Here is a 23196-nt window from a genome sequence, read left to right as displayed (position 1 = left end):
CACGAGGGGAAGGGAATTGGCGCTGATGGTGTTGGGGGTGCTGTAAAAAATGTCTGTTTGAACAAGGGAGATTGTGATGGTTTTCTGCTGAAGTTTGCACAATCTGAAAAAATAGGAAAATATTAAGAAATTACTTGAAAAACGTAAAGTTAGCTGTTTTAAATGGTGAGAAGTATACATTTGAAAGTAAGAAACAGAAACATGATAAAAAATATGATGTAATTCAGTCCTGAAGCTGAGAAAATGAAACATTAAAAGAACTCTTTACACAGTTTTTGGCCACGTTCAGGATGGGTTTTGAATTGAAATTAATCGAAATTAAGTTTCCTTGCTTGAGACTTTTTTACAAACCAATATTTTATAAATACAAAAACAAACTGAACTGTATTGAATCAAATTTGAATGATTCGAACTGTATTGAATTGGATTTTAATTGATTTGGATTCTGATTGAATTGGGCCGTAATTAATTAGACTTAAAATGAACTAATTTTTGATTAAAGTGCCCTGAGATTACTTTTATTGTGAATTTGACCCATGCCGAGGTGCATTTACCTTTTTTGGAAGAACACCAACGACTCTTAGTTGGCCAAGCTGTTGAGTTGCATTGTGGGAATTGTAGGCTCCACGCGCTTTGGTTCACTTACTGATATATTACAGTTTAACTCGTAATTTTATTTGAAAATTGATGCTAAAACAACCAGAATGGCATTTTTTAACACAACTCTATTAATATATAGTGGTGGAAGCAATCCAAAGAGGCTAATAGCAGAAATAAGGTGACTGAGTAGCACTTAATGTCTTCAAAGCAGTCAATTTGCCTTAAATCAAACCGTTTGAACGCTTCTCGGTTTATTCGCCTCTTGGTAACTTGCGTTATCGTACTTCACTGCAGTTACTGGTGGGTTTAGGTGGGTTTTTTGTTTTACAGAGTGTTAGGCTTTCGTTTGAACGAGCCGCGTGCCTTCATCACCAGCAGCGGCAGCGGCAGCAGCATCCCCTGTGCGTCCCCTCCTCATCAATATGCGCTTCAGCTCCTGAATGTAAGAGCCCCTCGCACAAGTCGCGCGGTGACGGTGTTTCTGCCAGGGAGGCGATGTCAGCCCATATTTCACACTTGCCTCCTCTCACTGCGAGCTGCTGACTTTTTCCTCGCGCCTCAGTCCACTTTTTTTTTTTTTTAATATTGAAGGGGGTTTGGCGATCAATGGATTTACTCTGGATTTGAGGAGAGACTGTTGATTGGAGGGAGGCTCTTTGCTGTTGTTGTGGCCGTTAGCAGCGGGAATTTAATCATAAATCAAATCAAATTAGAGAAAAGGAGGATGTTTGCTTTGGAGAGGGTTCGTCAGTTTCGCGTCTTGTCCGCGCTGGTCATCGGTTCGATCGTGTGCTGCGCAAAAAGGTGAGTGTTTTTGCGTTTCCCTAATGAGGAGTCAAGGTTATAGCTCGGGCTGGATGGCACAGGAGCCAGGGTGATGTTTTTTCTCTCATCTCTGCGCTCTTATTTCAGCGTCAATGAACCGGGCAACATGTCTTTCGTGAAGGAGACGGTGGATAAACTACTGAAGGGATACGACATCCGACTGAGACCAGACTTTGGAGGTATGCGCCGCGCTACCAGCACCCCCCTAACCCAGCCTCCATCTCTAATCCCCTGCTTTATTTTTGGCGCCATTCGCAGTGTTGTGGTCAGGTGTAGAGGAGTGGGCCTGCATGCATAATCAAATGATTTTAACCTCTTCCAGGCGCCCCTGTTGCAGTCGGCATGAGCATAGACGTTGCCAGCATAGACATGGTGTCAGAAGTCAACATGGTGAGTGGATTTACGTGTGTTTAATGCAATTTCCTGGCTGGTCATGTGGTTGGGCTGGGTTTGCTGTATCTTTATCTCACACACTGCCAGCATCTTGCATCTGAAGAAGCCTGAAGAACCAGCCTCCTGCTCCCGTCTCCCACAGCGCTCATCCTCAGACACCAGCCTCAATTAAAGGATAGATTAAAGCTGCAGCCATGCTTTTACTGTCAATACAATCCACACGCAGCGGAGAGCTCCCCATTCAAACCTTTTTTCCTGTACAGAACTGCCTTTGATCTGCCTGTTAGCCTCCGTTGCCGGTTACAGTAACTGTGTCCTCCCCGGAGGCTCGTCTGAGCAGACAGATATCAGGGAGGCCTGATTGGATTAGCTGTTTCCTGAGCTAAACGCTTCTTTTTTAATGTTGCCACGTGGACCCGCTATCAGGAAGGTAACTTCAGGCTATTGTATCTTAAAATATCAGTTGACGATGACCCAAATTGCAGCGAGGAATGAGTGGCGCCACGTCGCCCGCCAGTGGCTACGTTTTCCTGCCCTTTGCAGATTTTTAAGACTCCAGCACTGGATTGAAATTGCAGACATGGGCTTTTTAAAGTAGCCGTCACTGGTTTCACATCAGCTCCTGCTCACACTTTCTACAGGCTGCTACCTGCCCAGGTGCCGTCGTTACGGCTTCCATTAGAGACGATGGCTGCTGGACACGAGTGTTTGCAACAACACGAACATGAGCTGCAGTCAAAGTCTTCTGACAGCTTTTATCGTTGTTCTACTAAAGCAGGAGACAGCTAGATTTTATTGTGAATTTGACTCCTACTGTACAGTATGAGAACATCTCCTTTATCTTGTGGGAGCTGTGTTTATGTGTGTGGGAGGGTGTGGATCAATACTAATGACTCAATGATTACTTCACCAGGTGACTCCGGGCTTTGACAATTGATTTTTCAGCCTGTGCTGGTTCTCTGTGTACTTATTTATCCAAGAAACTCTTCACATGTACAGCAAATGCAATCATGCTAAAAAGAAACAACACCCTGGTTCATTTAAAAGGTTTTAAGTGTCAGAATCTATTAAAAAAAAACACACATAATCGTGTCCCGACCAGGTCTTAAAATGAGGAACAACAACATTGGATGTATTAAAAAAAATCAGGACAAAATTATTCCATTTACAAACTATCTACATCTCAGACTCCACAGGCCTCAGTTAGCATGTTAAAGGTTAAAGGTCATGACAGCACAATTAGAAAAAGACTGGAAGGATGGCTTGTTTGGAAGGGCTGCAGGAGAAAGCCTCTTCTCTCTAAAAAGAACATGGCAGCACAGCTTAGGTTTGCAAAGCTGCATCTGAACAAAGCTCAAGACTTCTGGAACAATGTCCTTTGGACAGACCAGAGCAAAGTGGAGATGTTTGGTCCTAATGCACAGCAGCACGTTTGGAGGAAACCAAACACAGCATATCAGCACAAACACCTCATACCAGCTGTCAAGCACGGTGGTGGAGGGCTGATGATCTGGGCTTGTTTGGCCTTTCTCCAAACAAACTCTCAATGTGACAGAAGGAGGAGTATTTCCCCAAGGATACAGAAAAAAACTCTTATAAATGAGATTTAAACCATCATAAAACTGTGCTTTTAAGACCAACAACATGTTCAAGTCACCAAGATTGTGGTGATCGACTGTAAAGGCGGCAATTAAATCCAAAAGAACTAAAACAGCAGAGCAAACTGAGTCAGCAATTAAAGGAAGATCATTAAAAACTCTTATAAGTGTCGTCTCGAGTCATTTGACTTCACAAACTGTCTGAAGTTGATTAAAAACAACCTTTTCCAACATTTTGGACACGTGGCCTGTGGTGAGAAAGAACATTTGGATCGAGGCTTGTCTTAAAAGCAGCAGATTTTTATTCCCAGAGCCTTCCAAACGGGCTGCAAAGCACCCCATCCTTCCCATTGATGGGAAGTTGGAGCCTTTGTTTGTGCATTCAGTGCACAAAGTGTGCGAGGAGGCCAGGCTTCAGATGTTTCTGTAATATCTCAAGATAACGAGCACTGTTTTGTTGTGGTGACGGATGGATTTATGTCGTTATCATGAGATAACGAGGCTTGTTTTCTGCAGGTTACAGGTTGTTAGTTCGACCTGGTGAACAGCTGGCGGCCCCACAGAGGTGCTTAAACTCTCATCTACGCCCACAAACGCCGCAGTTTCACTTTCAAACTCGCATCAAACAGACAGAATTTCACCTGCATACCTTGATTTAATGTCATAGATCCTCTCCGAATGCAACGACAGACACAGTGAATGAAATGAGGTGTTAAGGGCCACCTGTCCAGGTGCAGGTTAGGTTTTAGCCCCGCCTCCTGACCAATCACTCCTCTCAGGAAAGAGAAACTTCTTCTGGAATCAAACATTGATTCTGCTGCCTGACGCATCTTTATCAGGGACGTTTGTCATGCTTCTTTAGCCTGAAATGGAGATTTATTACTTTAAAGCGTGTTTCTGCTGACTTTTAAAGATTTAGAAACTAACATGAATAACTTTAATGTAATGAGCTCACTGTAAATGTAACAGATTTCCTCGCCTAGTTCCTCAAACTTTCTATGAGATGCAGCGTATCGGATCGCATCGGTTGATGTCTAAAGTGTTTTAGACAAAGAGTTAAAGTCTGACAGAGCAACCCATCGGCTTAGTAATTAAACAGTTCGTTAAACCAGATAACCTGAAGATACTCTGGATCTACTCAACCTGCTCCTGCTGATCTGAACATAGAAAACGAGACAAACTGAATAATCTCTGTGTGATCTTGAGATAATTGCATCAAAATAGACAGTTGCAGGCTTCCGTAGGCTAGCAAAAAGAGGCTATAATATCCAACTTTAAGTGCTTTTTTAGGTGTTATTTATTCAAATGCCTGCTTTGAGGGAATGAGGACACACTGATGCATTCTCAGGCAACGTTGATGGATTGTTTTAACTTTTGCAGGGAAGCTTTAGTTTTCTGAGCTGTCAGCTGCTGCTGGGAATTACATCAAATATGGAAATCTGGGGTAGAGAAGTCTTAGCATAGCGGGAAATTCGACTTTTGATGGTCTTTTTGATTCATTTTCTGCTTTCCATCTTAAGCAATCTTTGGTTTTATGTTGAATGCACCACCTCCCAGCCACACTTGGTGATTGGATCCCGTTAAGTTTGATGTGAGCCTCACTTCTGATTCATCTTGGAGTTTGAAAAGCTGAAAGTCTGGATCATTTCAGCTGTCTGGCCATCTGATTTAATTAACTGTAGCAGTCCTAATCACTGGAACAGCTTAATTTCACAGCACGAAACAGCGAAATGTCCTGAAAACTTCCGAGTTGTCCTGGAAAATAACTTTGACATTCTCGTCTTTCGCTGAGAGCAAACGGATCTGAACAACAGCTGGCAGCGCAAACAAGGCTCAGAGACCAGATGACGTCAGAGTGGCACGGTTGTAGTTTTCAGGCTAAAACACAAACACATTGAGCAGAACTCTGTTCTTAAAGCCCAGATTTCTCTCTGCTGCTTGTAGTGGTTGTTTTTTTTTAGCTAGATTATGTCCTAATGGGGAGAGAGGCAGCCATATTAGCCTTTTTTCTGTTTTTATAAGCAAAACAAAGGTTCCATTTTAAATACTTAATGGATTCTACTTGTTTAATTTGGTCCAAGTTTGACCAAGAGATGTCAGACTTTAAACACAGACCTACTTTTAAGCAGGACGTCATTTAGAAGTGCTTTTTTCAGCTTCTCCTTAGTTGAGGAGGTAGTTAAAAGCTTCATTTTTCTTTAAAACTATCTTAAAATGAGACCTTTGGGTCGGGCTGATTATTAGCAGAGTCTAATCTGAGCTGCTCTGTTGGACTGGGCTGTTAAAGATGGGGCACCAGAAGAGTTTCAAAGGTTGAAAGAGGTGAAGCAGTCCCTGCCCTACTTCCTGCTGCAAATTAGGACGATGAAAAACATTATTTCTCGGAGTGTGCGTTGTTATTATTATGGGATTTGAAGTCAAGAAATGGTCTGATACATTCCCTGATCAGCGCTAAAAGACTTTATTGCTAACAGTTTAGCTGCTAACGGGAGCTTTCTGGCCAAGCAGGCGATTCTCCACAGAGCAGATGAAGGCAGCTGATCATCCAGGGAATCAGAGAGCTGAGATCACACTTAAACTGATAATTAATTAGGTCCGAGTCTCACTGTCGCCAAGAGGGACCGCACTTCTGCAGCTGTGCATCTGTGCTTGCTAAACGGACAAATACTGGCTGTAATAGAGCTGAAGCTGAAACAAGAGCGGTGAAGATGTTTGTTGTTTTCAGCGATTGGTCCAGTGCTGGGACCGTCTGTGGGGATGCATTTATCACAGGGAGACGGATAACGAGCGCTTTTTTCACAGCCCAGATAAATGTTTTGCTTTGTGGAAGAAAGAGATCATTTCCAAACCATCAAAACTCCACTCTGAATTCATTTCAGCAGCATTTCAGCAGCTAATTCAGCTCCACCAGCCTAACAGAGTGACCCATCTAGTGTTCAAAGTTCAAACACTGCTTGCTGTGGATACTAATTGGAGTGCTCTGTGCGAAGGATGGATTTAAAAAATGAAAAAGGAAACAATAAATCCAAGAGCCGTCAAACACAAATATGCAAAGATTTTGGCAGATTGCGAGCCCTCTTGGTGCAGCTTGAATGTGGGCGTGTGAGATCTAAGATGTCCCAGCTGAAGCCTGTGGAAAAGGTTGTTTTCACAGGTTGAACTGAGGTTTCATGTTGAGGTCAGAGAGTTTTAGGGAGCAGGGGGGGTAAGGCATCCACGGTTGCTACAGGCTATTGAATGTGTATTAAATAAAAGGCTGGAAAGAGACATAAAAGCATCTTGAGATAACTACTTAAGCTAAGAAGAACAAATACAGAGATTTCTGTGGTGCCAAAGCTGTAATGTAAGTCATCCCCTTCATCACTTATAAACAAAGCTCCAGCTTGTGACTTTGACACCAATATATAATTTTTCAGGGAACAAACAAACAAAAATACTGATATAAACTGTAATAAACGTCTTTATAGTTTGTGTTTAATTGCAACGTTCCAGCAATATTGAGCACTGTGTCGTGATTAATTGTGTTTTCATTCAATTTTTTATTCTTGTTCAAATATGGAGCCTACATTACCCACAATGCATCTTGACTGCAATAGTTGACAATAGCCTTGATTTTTCCTAAGCTAACAGACTCTATTGCTGCTGTTGTCTCTTTCTTTTCGAAGATGGCTGAATTTGACAGAATTGTGACTGAAAATCAGACCTTTAAGCATTTCCAGGCTGTCGCTCTGCTCTAATAAAATCCTGATTTTTATAACCGCCTCATCTGATAAAAATTTAAAGCCAACGTCTGTGCAGTGAACTCAGCTGTACTTAAGTGGTCCTGATGATCTCCCACAGAGAAAGTAAGAAGCGGCAGAAAGTCTCACAGTCTACGGTGTCACAGCATCAGAGAAAACCTCGATTCGCCTCCTGTGAAAGTGCGCTGGAACAAAGATTAGTCCAGTGGATTGAATGATTTGAGCTGTAACTTCAGTTCAGTTTAACTGTATGTAAACATACTGACTGATTGGCACATCTCAGCCAATTGTGAAGTTCAGTATTTTGCCCTGAGACACTTGAACCAGCAACTTTCTGACTAATTGGATGACCTCCTCTACCTCTACCATCCGTTTAATGTGCATCGTACTCGCTGCACTTCTAACCAGACTGCAGTGTTAGATCATTTCCCCTTCGATATGTTTTTACATAACACCCTTAACAACTTTGACTGCTTTGCCTCTGTCAGTTTTTAATGATGGCAGAACTTTTTGTTCCAACTCAGTGCTAAATACTGAATACTGTTCTGGTTTCATTTGGTGTGCAGCCAGAGTCCAAGGCGGTGTTTGCAGTGCTGTCATCCCCGGCGATTTTCACTGGGCACAACACTCAGACCATCGGCGTGTCAGGCAAAGAGAGGAGGGTTACAGTGGAACAGTTAAAGGATTTATTGAAGCCAAGCAGAAAAAAGCAGAGAAAGCCAAGGATCGAAAATGCGAGCAAAACAAGAGGAAGGAGTCAAAATTGAAATACCCCACAGGCTGTGAAAATGGCATCTGGCTCATCCAAAAAACCCCACCTGGCAGGGCAGGTCGAGGAAGTCAGTCTCTAACTTTCCGACGCCTTGGCGGAGCGCGAGCTCCTGCACTGGCAGATGCTGAAAAGCCTGAGAAAGGCGCACTAATTACCTCTGAGGTTTGTTTGTGGTGTGCCGGGGGCCTCGCTTGATGAGAAACACATAGTAGGACAAGATCAGAGCGACGAAAAAATAGATTCTGTCTGTGCTGAGGCCGTGGTCGGAAACTAGTTGTGCACTTAAGGAGGAATCATTTGAAAATGTGTCACTCGTCAGTGCTAGTTTTGCAGTTTTAATCAGTAAAAGGAGGGTTTGCTTTTTAATTTGGCACCGGACAGATGGTTTAATGGCAGGTTTGGATGTGGAAATGAAATAAGTATAGCGCTTGCCTGCATTTAAACACTGTTATTAAGGCAGATTAGTTGAAAGCGCACCTCTCTTGCAGCAGTGGACATCCAGATGTGAGTCTGTGTCGCTGTGGGAGCTAACGAGGCCTTTTTTCCTTACCGTTATCTGGGCTTTATGAAAGTCATCGCAGTTTCAGGGAGTTAAGTTACAGCACGATGAAGGTAGAGCGTGCGACACACACAGAAGTGGTCACAATCTGCATGGTGAGTGTAGTCACAGTAACAGGCTGAACAAGCCAGTCATCCATACACCCACGGCTGTGTGTGGGTGTCGAAAAGAGAAAAAAAACCTGCCGTTATGGTGAGGTGAAAAGATCTCCATCTCTCTATCTCCAAATGTTCCTGCTGCCTGGTATTCTTTTCAGGATTTTGCACCAGTCACACAAAAAGATAGAATGAAATAAAGCCTGCTTTCTGTTCATAGATTTGAACTATAAAAGTAGTTAATGTAAGTGTTCATCTAGATTTAAGAGTTCTCTGAATGTTACGGTGATCACAGCCATGCATCCTGGAATCCAATGTTGCCGGAGCACTAACTGTGCCACCCTAATTATCTTGCATGGGTCTTCCAGCTATGCAGAAAGAGCATATCTTTTCTGTGTGCTCATGGTGTGGCTTAATATGCCCCGTGTCTTTTATCCGACATCCGGCTTCCTGCCTGATGGAATGTAATTGGCCTCGGGAGGGAGCACGCTGTAGGATGAAGTGATGATCACGAAGATTTAGACTGAGCAGAGTGGGCACTTCCTGGTTTATAGTGCCAGTCCATTGAAAAGGCGTGATTTGATGGTGGTTTCATCCACCTTTAAGGGGCTACACGTGTTGTCATGGGGAATCTAAAGCTGATATAAGCTGGCCTCATTTCCCTCGGCTGTGCCGTGCAGGCAGCCTTAATGTAGCGAGTGAAAACAATCAGGTAAACTACAAACTGAGTTTATGGTGGTGCTTATTGTAAAGGTCATCAGTCAACAGTCTCATTGTACTTACTGTAATGGATACAGCAACCATTAGGTTTAAAGCAGGGAGTTAAAACCCCTGCAGATATGAAATAAAGGAACACCAGAAAATTAAGAGACAAATCTTGCAGAACCAGGCTGTCTGAGTGTGGCTAAATGCATCCATGTATTAAACACTGTGGCCACCAGTGCTTAATGCTTCTTATTTATAAAAGGTAGATAAGTCTGGCCGACCCGAGTGTCCTGATCCAGCCATCTTTGGAGCGAGAATGTTCCGAAAAATAAAGCTCCCTGAACACCACTTCTGGCTTCAAAGAGCTAGTTGGTGCTACTTACGCTAACAGAACATGCTAACGTATGTTCGTGGCAGTAGTTTTACCCACACAAGGTGTTTTTTCCCTTCTCTTTATGAGTCGTCTTAACCAACAGGTAATCACAAGTTCCTGCCTTGTCTTTTCAGGTCTGGGTTACACTAAACCCAATCTTTGGCAGCTGAAAACACGTTTTTTTGCCCCTTGTTTGCTGCCTTTTCAAACAGCATCTGTTATTTAAGCTTATGACACACTTCTGGGACCTAATTAGAAAAAAGCATCTTGCTTTTCACCCATATATTTGGATGTACTGGCCAAGCCAAAATCGGTGCAAGTAATCTCTGACATCGCAGATTCTTTTTAAGAATTCATCAAGAGGAAGAATTTAATACGATGAATAAAGCTGGAGCAGATTGGACACAGTTATGTGTGCCGCAGAGCCATAAGGGCTGTTCAAAGGAGAGAAAAAGGTTTGTAAATTATTTGTTCCCCATCTCTCTTCCCTTTTTATGAAGCAATACAACATACAATATTAGACAGTGAGGATATTAGCCTACGTACAACACTGTCGTTTAGAGGAAAATGGCCAATTCAATCACCTCCCGTGTTTGCTCTCACGAAGGCACACTTCTATTTTTACCGTTCTATAGCAGCAGAAGGAGGGGATAGGAACTCACGGAGGGATTCCCCCGCACTGCGGTGATATACCACCTCAAGGCCATCCCGAGGGAGAGCTCCAAAATTATATTGTAGTGACTCAAATTGCTTTACTGAACCGGGGTTCATACAGAGTACACGGCGATTATATATCTTCTTCTGCACCAAAATGTAAAGTTAAACCGCGGTAAGAGCTCGAAGAGCTGCAGCCACTTATTTTTTCATGAAGAACGACTTTGATACGGGTCAGACATGGTACCGAGTCCTCTGTATGACACCGAGTCCGGTCCTTTTCCCCGTATTCACACAGTTTGTGCTGTACTCTTGTTGGACAAACAGGATATTTTCCTGATAATGGTGTCCTGACATAGCAGTCGCTATGCTAGCACTGCAGAGAGTCAGAGATTAAATTGAATGTGGGTCAGTTCACAGCCAAAACTCTGCTTATCTGAATTCTCACATACCCTGAGTGGAAGTGATTATCCCCTCCAGTTAATTGAATAATTGAGGCTCATAGGAAATCATTTCCACTGGTCACTGTCATTATTATTGCTGATAACATATGCTAATAAACAAACAACAGCGGTAAAGCCGAGTGTTGCGGGAATCGGGGGAGTTGTCAATAATTGATAATGTAGAGTCCTAGTTCATAGGAAATCGCAGCTTACTCCTCGGATAAAAAAAGAAAAACAGTTCCAGGGCAGGTATCGCCAAGCTGTACTCGTCTTCATCTGAAATTCATTTTGATTGTCTGCATGCAAGATTGATGAGGGTTCCTTGGCCGTGTGTTTACACAGGCTACACAGTTGATTTAAATCATTTATGTATTATGAGGCGCTCGCCGAGCTGCCCACCTGCTGATGGGAGATGGAAACCTGGGGCGTGAAAGCGCTTGAGGGGAGGCGGTGAGGAGCCAGGGCTTCAGGGGAGGGAGGAGGGAGGGAATGTGAAGTCAGGGTCAAAACGAGGCAGCGTGAAAGACATTAGTCATTGGTAGGAAATGATGGAGGGTGAAGTTACCGTGGTAATGGAGGGGAGAGAGGGATGGGCAAGGCTACGGCACTGATTCATACGCTGAGATCAATCCACAGACACTACTTTAATGGGTCAGGACTGCTAAAATTAATTATCCTTTTTGTCACAAATTCTTAATGAAATTGATAAGGATTTATTCTTCTGTCACATAAAGTAATTGGAGAAGGATCAACTCCCCCCAGCAAGTATTTTTCTATTAAAACACATTTAAAAATGACTTGGGTCACCACTGAAACAACGTTTTTCTGTCGAATTCAGGGAGGGATCGCATTTACACCACATCTGTTAGCCTTTCAGATGCCCTTATGATGCCTTCTTATACTCTTTTATTCATACAACCAAGTTCCCAGTTGTTAGCTGCTATTTCATACGAGATGCTGTTTGGAAAAATGGCTAAATACGACAATAAAATCAAGTTGACAGCTAAATGTTGCCATTTCAGTCATCATATCGTCATACCTGATGACCCAATGTTGAAAAAAAACATTTTAATCTATTAAAAGGGTTAATCCACCATTGGTTTGGGACATTACTCTAAAACTAACATGTAATTCAGCTGCTGATCCATTTTACATGATATATATCTTGTCAGTACAGCTTATAAAACACAGATTGGACATTTGATAATATATTAATCTGTATAATTCAATTAACTTGACTGTAACGTACAGGCATATTTACATTTTTTGCGTTGAGCTAACTTTAAGGATGAAGTATGAACTACCAACAAATCCCTCAGTTGGATTTTTTTAAAAGGAAAAGCTTTGTTTAAAGCATCCAGAAGTGATAACATTTCCTCTCATATGATTCATAATTACCACCGTTGGGCAGGTTATGGAGGCTGCAGGCTACCAAACACGCCAATGCTTCCATCACTATACATTCATGGATTAGTGCCAGTGAGCATGCTGTGTGACCAATCTGTATCCTGTGCTGACTAAGATCTTCCACTTCTGAGCTCTGTGTGCTCAACAAAATATCAATTCAATGGGATGTATGGGAGAAATGGTTTAATATTCAGCAGGTTGCATGAATTAGCATTATTTTATGTTGGTCTATTTGTTGTTTTTTTCCTCATAAAAATGCAAAACCTCTTGTGTTCTGTAAGCATTAGTGTTTCAGGCTGTGCAAAGAGACAAATAACTACTTCAGTTATGTAACAGCTCTGTCACACATGGACATTTTTGGGAAGCAGCGCAGTGGCCATTTTAATCTCTTTCTTTGGTTTCCTTTGGGTGCGCACCTGAATACTGCAGCACCACGGGGACATGTGTGCCTTCACCGGCACCAGCTTGGTGCAGGCTGGTTTCATTTCAACACCACAGCGGGCAGAGGAAAGATCATGGCATTGCCCCGAGAGAAAAAGAGAAAGAGTGAGAGAGAGAGAGAGGTGCAGACCGAGAGAAGCAGAAATAGAGGATGGCTTGAGTAAGTGGATTATGTGATGTGGAAAGGAAGAGGGGGGGCCTTTGTCCTCTGGTGCTGCTTCTGCTCTTATCAAATATTACTTGAATCGATGTAAAACAAAAACATTTATTTCCACAACCAGACTATCAGTATCCTCATGGCTGGACTTGGGTGGAGTCTGGTGCCAAGGATTCGTTAAGCCTCTTTCACACATCTGCTGTGCTTTTTAAGAGAAAAATGGGTGTCCTCGTTAACCTGCTGCTAATCATCTCCGTGATTCACACATGCCCAGCTGAGGCGGCTCAGCCCCGCATTGTTGTGTCCTCACAGACATCCGTCACTCATGACGTGTCAGCACACAAGAGGCGGGACCATTTTGCCTCCGTTACTTCCTCCTTTGCCACATATGCGGCTCTCAGCTGGCAGTGGTACTTTCACACATAACAGACTGCACCACGAAGGCACATCCGTCCCAGCTTGAAAAGACATTTGTGAAAGAGGCTTTTACATAAAAAGAGATTCAAGAAACATTTGAATCTCACATAAACATTTGCAAACTGGAGATGTGTTGACCTCTTGGTTTGATTGGATTATAATTAATCTCTAAATGATTTAATGCTTCCTGTTGCATCTTTTTGTCTTGCATCATCATTTTATGACACTAGAAAAGGACAAATTATTGTGTTAGTCCAGCCTAAATCAGACTTAAAATGCATGTTAACATGCTGAAATCGTATGAAATTAAGCCTCCCAGATAATGTTGTTGGAGATTAAAGCCCATTAAGATCATGCATCACCGTCACAGTCCAGACTGTCGCTCTGCTGTAATAAAAATCCAGATTTTTCACAACAAAATCGCCGTTAAGGAACTTAAAGACAACGCCTGTGCAGTGAATTGAGCCGTACTTACATGCACCATGATCTCCCACAGAGGAATCTGGAAGCAGCAGAATATTTTGGACATTTTCTCACATAATTCTGCTCCTTTGCATGTATACTGTTCCATGGTGATCCATTTAAATGGCCAAGTTCACATATGAATCAGTGAAGTCACACACTTTTCAGCTAATTTTACCCACTGAGTCACTTACCTTTGGCTGTGGAGCACAGTTATAGCCGTTTTTGTTGTTATGTTACAGATCAGATTCGTCTGCTTTAACAGTTTGTGAAACCTGTGGTTCTCCACGACTTAATAAGTCCACAGATCCTTTGCTATCAAAGCTGCCAAAGATTTGGAGAGTCTTTCCTTCTCTCCCAGCGTTGGAGGGCAAAGCTGACAGGACCTTGTTAAGTCCTGGCTGATTAATCAGGAATCAGAGGTTCCAGATGTTATGTAAAAGCATTAGTATGTGAACTAATGTTAGCATACTAAATCAATGACAAATGTGCCATTTGTTTATGTTCTGGGCTCAAAAGCCCACATTCGATTTTCCCTGCAAATCAGAAATTGGACTAAACATGTCAAACATTAACTGAAAAATGAAGCCTAACATCAGCAGTATTCAAACCCCAAACAAATGAAAGATAATACTAAATAAAGGGATTATCCAGAGGTTGAATACTCAAGCAAAACATACCATACTGTGTCACTACAACTAAAAACAACAACTATAGAGCTAACAGCCGTCAGATCCAGGTCTCATCAGGCCAGGTCAGGGTCTAAAGACGAGAGCTTTGACTGGCTGATGGATTTGTTTGAACATGGCTGCATTTAAATGCTTTTGAGTATTTAATTTGAAAGATTACGCAGGTGCAAGTCTCGTTTTTTAAGGTTCCGAAAAATTACTTTAAAATTAAAATGTGCTGACGCATCAAAGTCTGAGGGGAAAATGTCTCGGGTGGAAAGCCCAAAACCCCTTTTTGGATTAACAAATTACATTTGATCTATGAGAATTGTACTTTGAATTGTTATTTAAAGCAAACACTTTCCCTCTATCCCTAATGGAGAGGAAACAACAGCAGCATTCAGTAAAACGGCGTTAAAACTTTGGAGCAGAGCTGACACGTTCAGCCCTTTTAAATCAAATGAAAGGTTTAGAAAGCTTACAGTTAAACTTTGTGAATCACTGGAAATCTTAAAAGAGCTAAAGTAATTCATTGAGTATCAGGTGCAACTTTCTGTGAACATTTTCCTCTGAAGCTGCGGCTGGATGAGTCAGCCTTCCCACATGTTGACATGCAGTGCCGCATTACTTCACGGGTTACTGTATTCCAAGAGTGAGGGCAGCGGGCCTTCAGAGAGTTTGGCTTCAGCGTGTGAACCAGTTGGCCCTCACTCCCTCCAGCTTGTAGGATGCTGTGTCACATCAAATGAATATTAGGAGCACTAACGGCAGCCTTTAATGTTGCTTTTTAAAGTCTGACTTTTAATGTAGGATTAACACAAGTATCTCTCTGTTTGATATAAATGTAACATGGGGCTGCACGGTGGTGTGGTGGTTACCGCAGTTGCCTCATAGCAGGAGGGTTCAATTCCCAGCTGGGGCCCTTCTGTGTGGAGTTTGCATGTTTTTCCCATTGGTTCCCATGTCTGCGTCGGTTCTCTCCAGACACTCTGGCTTCCTCCCACCGTCCAAAAGCCTGCATGTTAGGTTAATTGACTCTAAATCAGTGTTTCTCAATTCCGGTCCTCGTGACCCACCGCCCTGCATGTTTTCAATGTTTCCCTCCTCCACCACACCTGATTCAAATGAATGGCTCCTTATCAGGCCACTGCAGAGCTTGATGGTGAGCTGATCAGCTTGAAAAGACATTTGTGAAAGAGGCTTTTACATAAAAAGAGATTCAAGAAACATTTGAATCTCACATAAACATTTGCAAACTGGAGATGTGTTGACCTCTTGGTTTGATTGGATTATAATTAATCTCTAAATGATTTAATGCTTCCTGTTGCATCTTTTTGTCTTGCATCATCATTTTATGACACTAGAAAAGGACAAATTATTGTGTTAGTCCAGCCTAAATCAGACTTAAAATGCATGTTAACACGCTGAAATCGTATGAAATTAGACACTCTGGCTTCCTCCCACCGTCCAAAAGCCTGCATGTTAGGTTAATTGACTCTAAATCAGTGTTTCTCAATTCCGGTCCTCATGACCCACCGCCCTGCATGTTTTCAATGTTTCCCTCCTCCACCACACCTGATTCAAATGAATGGCTCCTTATCAGGCCACAGCAGAGCTTGATGGTGAGCTGATCATTTGAATCAGGTGTGTTGGAGGAGGGAAACATTGAAAACATGCAGGCCGGTGGGTCATGAGGACCGGAATTGAGAAACACTGCACTAAATTGTCCCTAGGAGTGAGTGTGTGGCCCTCTTGCCTAATGAAGGCTGCGATAGGCTCCAGCCCCCCCCCATGTGACCCTACAGTTGGATTAAGTGGGTATAGAAGAAGGATGGATGCCTTGTAACATATTTTTCTCTATTTATCTCCACAGGACTACACACTGACCATGTATTTCCAGCAGTACTGGAGGGACAAGCGTCTCGCCTACCTAGGAATCCCGCTTAACTTGACCCTGGATAACAGGGTCGCTGACCAGCTCTGGGTCCCTGACACCTACTTCCTCAATGACAAGAAGTCTTTCGTCCACGGAGTCACGGTCAAAAACCGCATGATCCGCCTCCATCCAGACGGAACCGTTCTCTACGGACTCCGGTATGTTTCAGCACCGAACAGATTGTTCTCTTGGCTTCTCTGCCTTCTTGTTCATTATGTTGTGTCAGCATCCTGAATCAATAACAATGTTTAGTGGTACTTCTAAGTAGTTATTTACAGGCTACTTTTAAGGGTAGTTAAGACTTAACGGTGCAACACTTCATGTTATCGAACAGCTTTATATTTAGCTATTGGAAAGTTGGCTTTTATCCCATTCACTCGAGTACATTTCAGTCATAAATCACTCTAAAAAAGTAAAGCCAAGGTTGGGATGCTGTGTGAAATGTAAAAAAATGTAAAATCAGATCGCCATCAAATTCAAGATGAGCCAAAATGTTTTATGAAATGGTAAAGTTATGTTAATTCAAAGCTTTATGATTAGATTTTGTGGTTCAGTAGCTGTTTTTTTTTTTTGTTTAAAGAGGAAAATAAATTAATTAAAGATTAGAATGAGCTTCTGTGTCTTTAAAGCTCCTTCCAGTTCAGCCAGTTGTACTCTGATTGCTTAGTTAATTGATCAGAAATGACTGAATGCAAGACAGCTGCTTGTTCTCTATCCACTGGACAGACATCGGTGCTTTCATTAAGTAAAGGAAGTAAAGTATGGATTACAAATGAAGATTCTCAACTAGTCTAGGGGGAGAATAACTATTTTATGAGCACAAAAGGCTATATCACGCACTTATGGAAAGGGAAAACACCCAAAAAAACTGAGATTACCTCTCAATCTGGCTGCAGAAACCGCCTCCAATAAGTAATATATTGTGCCCAACTTTTTCAGGTTAAATACTTTGATCAAAAGTAGACATTCGGGTCAAACTTTCACAACTAAGTCAGCCTAAAAGTAATGAAAGGCACACTGATGCCTGTTTGGTCTTCAGTGGTTATATTTGTTGAAAATACATAGGGACACTGGCCTTTTTCTTTAAATAATAGACCCTCAAAATTGCGTCAAGATGTAATCATTTGTGGTGCATTATTAGAGTTATTATGTGTACTTTCTGCGCTGTGCAAATACTCAACGCCTCTCACAACAGGCAACAAAGTGGGTCTCAGGGTCAAAATGTTCTCAGATGTTTCAGGTAATTCTGTGTGTTTAAAACCCTATTATGGCAACCTGGGAAACTGGCAGTTCTCCGCTCCTGCCCACTGAACTGCTAGATGACGATGTATCACGCTCAAGGGCATGTTGGCATTAAAAGCAAGAACGGGTTAGACATGATACACAATGCGAACTTCAGCTTTGTTTCAGGAAGGCCTTGTTTTGAATGCTCCATTGATCTTTTCGACAGGCAGGCTCAGAGGAGTTTGCATGACCTATAAATATGGATGCAAGCTTTGAATTTCAGTGTAAGCCAAAAAGTGTGTGTTTTGTGTGTCTTTGTTTGGATGTGATCTTGCATACGTGCATTTGCATCTGTCAGTGTTCATATCTGAAAGTCAAACAGCTAGGCATGATTATGCAAGTGGAGTTCACAGCATTTAGCCTCGTGGGCTACTTTTAGACCTCGCAGAGTAGATCAAAGAGAGAGGCAAACGTGTGACTGTGAGGTGTTTGTGATATGAGCTGTTTTATAAATTAATCTCAGGTAAAGCTGAGAATTAGGCTGAAAACAGATTGCTATCATGGAAATAAGGAATTCACTCAAAGCTGTTTGTATAGTAGGAGTTTTATTTTACCACAGTACCCTAAATTGCAAAATGCCCCTTTTAAAAAGTCTCTTTTATTATACTTTTCATGACTGTGAAATTGTAACAAGTTTTCTAACCCTTGTTAGAGGTGTAGAAAACAGCATGTAGTTAGCTCACTGCTAGCTAGCTTCAGTTAGCGACAGTATAGACACATTTTCTAGCTTTTTGCTGAGTCCTAAGTGTTTCTTTCAACAATATTTCAAGTCTGAACACAGCTGACCTAAATCAGAATTTAGCTGGCAATGGTAGCTGCTGCCATTTACTTTCCTTTTATGTAGAATAGTAATGCTAACACTTCAGCCTAGCTAGTTAGCGAGCATGTTAAACCTCAGTAAGCTAGGTACTATTAGAGTCTCTCTGTCCTATATTTGTTGTAGTTGGAGAACATCGCTTTAAGTTGATAGTCACATACAATAGTCAGTCTATTTATTGGTTTTTGGCTAATTGAGAATGACTTTGGCATTGTTGTAGCTTCAGCTAACAGGAGCTAACTAGCTATTTTTGTAGATATTGTTGCACAAGGTTGCTCAAAGGGAACATATCATGGAAAAACATGGAAAACCACCAGCTCAAAAACTCAACACTAGCATTTTGTTTTGGGCCCCATATATTTGAAAATGTGTCATTCAGTGAGTTGCAGGGTAAACTTAAGTCACTTTTAAAGATTAGCCCAGCCCATTTTCTTATTATACCCATCTAGCTTCATCTTCTGATCATTATGCATTTGTTTTACCTTAGAAGTGGGAAGCTGGAGTCCTTACTCTATTATTTTTAGCTTTGCTATCAATATAAAATCTCATTATTAGCTATATGGTTTAATTACTTTCGTAAATATATGAGCCTGCTATGCTCTACATGTACTTTGTTGAATGTTTTATGTCCCGACAAGGAAATTTGACTTCTAATTGCCGTTCTTTTCTGAAAAAGAATGGCAGAAGTTCCAGTTTCTCATTTGTCATTACATGCTCAGTACAAACATTGATGAAATACTGACCATATGAGCAACAGCTCTCAATGATTGCTGCTAAAAACAAATCACAGAGAAACAGAAAGAGAGTTTGTTAGCTCTGAGGCTATTTATTGTATTCTTTCTCGTACCATCATGACTTACTCCACGATTTATTTAGTACTGCAGATCTCAAAAGAGTCATCTCTTGAATAGAGGTGTAAATTAATGGAAGGAAGGGGAGGAGCTGTTATTAGCCTTGAAGTGTGTTAGTGATGAAATGCAAGCTCCTAAATCTTAAACTGAAGGTCCTCAAATTGAGGTCTCAATTACATCTCTCCTGCAATGCGTCGAGCCAATATGTGATCATTTATAGCTCCAAAGTGGCTGTGGCAAAATACCAAACTATGAGCTTCTAAACTTTATTTCACAAAGCAGCAGATCATGTCTCCATGTCTACATCTACTTCTTATTTTCAGTTTTCTGGCTTGGTAAAGTTATCTGTATAATCTCCTGCATAATATGCTGTGTGTCACAATAATTACAATACATTTGTGTTCTGAAACCCCATATGTTGCAGTAATTTTAGCTGTATAATATTATCAGCTAATGCCTTTCCACAGCCTCCTCTGAGTCTTAACAGAAGGAAGACATCCAGTGGCTAACTGCCAAGCAGCCGGCTTTTAATCAGGCCAGACTTAGCCTAAATCATTTTGAATTTGCATTTCACTTGCTGCTTATTTTAACTGCCTGATTATCAGCCGTTGGAGGTCGCACATCTGATAAATAAAGGGATTCTTCTTTGTGACCCAGCTGAGATCAGCTGAGACTAACTTCTGCCAATATGTGTTGCAGTGATTTCATTTGCACACATTTTCATCTGCTAACAGGGTGGAGGGGAAAGGGGACATGAACTGATTTTAAAACTGAAGTTTGGACTACTCGTCTGTCAGGGACCTTGAGTTTACTTTTGTATCCAGTTACACAGTCAGCATTTTTATGTGAAGGGAGCACAGTAATCTTATTATAAGATGACAATGCCGATAGTCTCTTGTTATATGAAACCAACCGTGGAAGTTGGGGGGAGAAGACAAATGGACATTTAGTTTCCTTTAAAGATGATGGACGACGTCAGGGGCTTTCACCCTAATGCTTTAAGAGCATAAAGGAATGTGGGAATACAATTAGATTTAGATAACTGCTTACCTGCATTGCTGCTTTCATAACATTAAAAATGAGCCGTGCCGAACTCCCTTTCTCCCTCCTGATCTATCTGTACTGAATGCTCTTCCTCCATCTGTGTCTTCTTTTTCAGGATCACTACAACAGCTGCATGTATGATGGATCTCAGGAGGTATCCCCTGGATGAACAGAACTGCACTCTGGAGATCGAGAGCTGTGAGTGGGGGGGCCTAACGCCTCCCGGGCCCGCTGTTCACTACCTTCTCATGTGTGAAATGAATGAAGCAATATTAGACCTGGTTGTTCTTTCCTTTTATGTTGTGCAGATTTGTTCCAGAAATGTAAAAAGGCAGTTTTTATAAGGACCAAATACTGAGATTCTCAGTTTATTACTTAAGCTTTTTCTCATATTAATTTGTTGACTCACAGCCCAGTATGAGAGAACTCAAAGATTGGTTTTGTCAGACTTTTGAGAGCTCCCCTGGTAGCACCAAAAGACTTCATACAAATGCCCTCTCGGAGAGTTTGCCCTCTCATAAATTCACCGTCCATCATTCACGTGTCCCTGGTTGCTCGCTGGTTCTGGTTCTGCAGGTTTACGATGTAGCAGCTGCTGGAGAACAGCCCCTCGTAAGAGTCGAGTAAAAATAGTGTTGGCCTTTATCCAAAGATTTTCTGTTGATGAAAGCAGCACAGAAAACTCCACCGTTATTTCACTAAGATGAGAACCTCTTAGATACACCGAGCCATCGAACTGAAATAATCCATCCATCCACTTTCCTTTGGTTACCTGGGATTTCCGTGTCCCAACCAGCCAATAATAATCCTGATTTCTTTAAATTTTGCTTCCAAGCAGCCAGACTTTAATCTAATCTTTTAAAGGTCCTAAAACAATAGTTCTCCAGGCTTTCAAGGACATTGGCTGCTTTTTTCACTCATTTTCAGTCCAATAAATTAAGAAATGAGGGGTAGCTTAAGACTTCGCCCTGAGGCCTCCTCCTGACAAGCAGCCTGACCAGATGCCCGAACCACCTCAACCGTTGTCGTGTGGACGAACATCCGCTGGAGGAAGTTAATTTAGATCGACTGGTAAACTGACAGCTTCACCTTTCCGGTTCGCTCTTTCTGAACCACAACGTAGCGACACAGCATCCACATCAGTGCCCCAGTCCACTTGTTGTTCTGCCGCTCTATTCTACCGCTACTCATGAACAAAACCTACAAAGACTGGGGCTTCATCCTGGAGCCAGGCCTGGAAACACCTGGTGATCCGTAGAGTTTGACCGGACACATAAAGCTACGTGGGACCGCAGGAGGCACCCTAAGCGTCCAGTCTTGTGTGGACTGGGTGGGAATCTGAGGCAGAGGCTTCGTGGTTTGCTCCCTGGCCTCTGAACCTGACTGTAAGCATCTAAATGAGCTCCACTTAAAACCTGCGGCTATACCAGAAACATTAATCTATAAATGGAGGTGAGAGGAACTTCAAGGTTGGGTTTGTTTTAATGAGTAATCCTCATTCCACGACATGTAATTGTCTGATTGATTGTGAATCTTAAGTCTGAGATTTTCCATTTTTCCATTACAGCACTCGTGTTATTAGTTTCCAACTTGAACGTTTATGATTGCTACAGATATCTTTGGAGTGAAGAAGGCCAATAATTAAATTATTTATGCATAAAGAAAGATAAAAGAGTGGAGGAATGGAGCGTGTTCTGGATGTTTTTGTATTGGTCTGTAAAGGTGTGAGATGATGTCTGGCTCTTGGAAACAACTTCAAACGCGTCTTTCTCCTCTTCCCAAATGACAGCCCAGTTGGATGATCGGCAGCACTGCATATCTCGGTCTCCAGTGAGGCTTTGACAGATGGTTACACCTTGGTGTGTGTGTGCTCCTTCTTCTACAGATGGCTACACCACAGATGACATCGAGTTCTACTGGAAAGGAGGCGACACGGCTGTGACGGGGGTGACGCGCATCGAGCTGCCGCAGTTCTCCATTGTCGACTACAAACTGGTGTCCAGAAACGTGGTGTTTTCCACAGGTAACTCTGGACTCTGGTGCATCCACAAACCGAACTCCCTCTGCACGGCGGTCACGTGGTCGCCGTGTTTTCGATGATATTGTACATATCAAGCGTTGGCCTGCTTCAAAGCTGATTATTTAATCAGTTTGTGTTGCAGACGTATCTGTGCCAAAGCTTGATCGCTGATCTTAAATCCTCAGAGCCACAGTTGTGTTTGTCAGTGCTTCTAATTGGGTTGAAATGAGGAAATAAGCTTCCTTTGAAGTATCCCTCAAGTAGCTCCAGTTGATGCGAGCATGCTGGAGTGGCACTTTACCAAAACATGGCGTAAATCAGGGAGCGAATGATGCCCACATCAGGTAGTTCTTGACCCTGTGAGGCGACTTTTGATGGAATGAATGGCTCGATTATTGTGCTGACGGTGGGGAAAACGTAGCTGAAGTTGCCAGTCAGTACAGTGAGCCAATCCAATTAGAAACCTTGGCTTTAAGCTCAAGTAATACTCCGTCCTTGTTAGATAAGCTGCTATCAAAAGAAGAAAACATCTCTTTTAGATCGAGACACACCCGCCGAGTAGCAAAACATGAATACCTCCTTAGATTAAAGTTATATGCACCTCAGGAAAGTTCACGAAACACGGTCTGAAGGCACAGAAGCAGCCTGGTCACACATCAAAGCAGAGAAATTAAAGAGACGAGGACCCCAATGGATATTTTGGCTGAACAAAGTTTTTGCTCTGCTGACATCCGAGCAAACTTTGTAAGACAGTTAAAATGTTTCGAGGGCGCACTTTTTCCTCTTTTTCTGCTTTTAATGAGCTTTTTTTATGGAAGTTAACCACCCTTAGATTTCTAACACTGGAGAGACGTTTGACTTTGCTTTAAAAGAGGTTGACAACAGCGATTTTTTTCCACCTACGATGACGATTTGCAGATCAATAGCTGCTCTAT

General features: G+C 42.1%; 1 protein-coding gene across 3 annotated transcripts in view; it reads left to right on the top strand.

Moving 5' to 3' along the window:
* LOC140273396 (gamma-aminobutyric acid receptor subunit beta-3-like) overlaps positions 1-23196 on the top strand; it is a 63924-nt gene that overhangs the window by 18777 nt on the left and 21951 nt on the right. For 2 of the 3 annotated variants that reach the window (XM_072369134.1, XM_072369055.1), the window contains exons 1-6: positions 1018-1404; positions 1513-1604; positions 1748-1815; positions 16183-16403; positions 20357-20439; positions 22127-22264. In XM_072369134.1, coding sequence (XP_072225235.1) covers positions 1325-1404; positions 1513-1604; positions 1748-1815; positions 16183-16403; positions 20357-20439; positions 22127-22264 — 682 coding nt within the window. In that variant the 5' untranslated portion in view covers positions 1018-1324. Of the gene's footprint in view, positions 1-1017; positions 1405-1512; positions 1605-1747; positions 1816-16182; positions 16404-20356; positions 20440-22126; positions 22265-23196 lie in introns of those variants that run through there. The other variant, XM_072368976.1, reaches the window with a different exon arrangement.

This window comes from Leuresthes tenuis, unplaced genomic scaffold, assembly GCF_036924035.1.
Source record: "Leuresthes tenuis unplaced genomic scaffold, fLeuTen1.0.hap1 SCAF_1, whole genome shotgun sequence".
In the NCBI taxonomy this organism is placed as follows: Eukaryota; Metazoa; Chordata; class Actinopteri; order Atheriniformes; family Atherinopsidae; genus Leuresthes; species Leuresthes tenuis.
The sequence above is the reverse complement of the archived record's forward strand: the minus strand, read 5'-3'. Positions and strand labels throughout refer to the sequence as shown.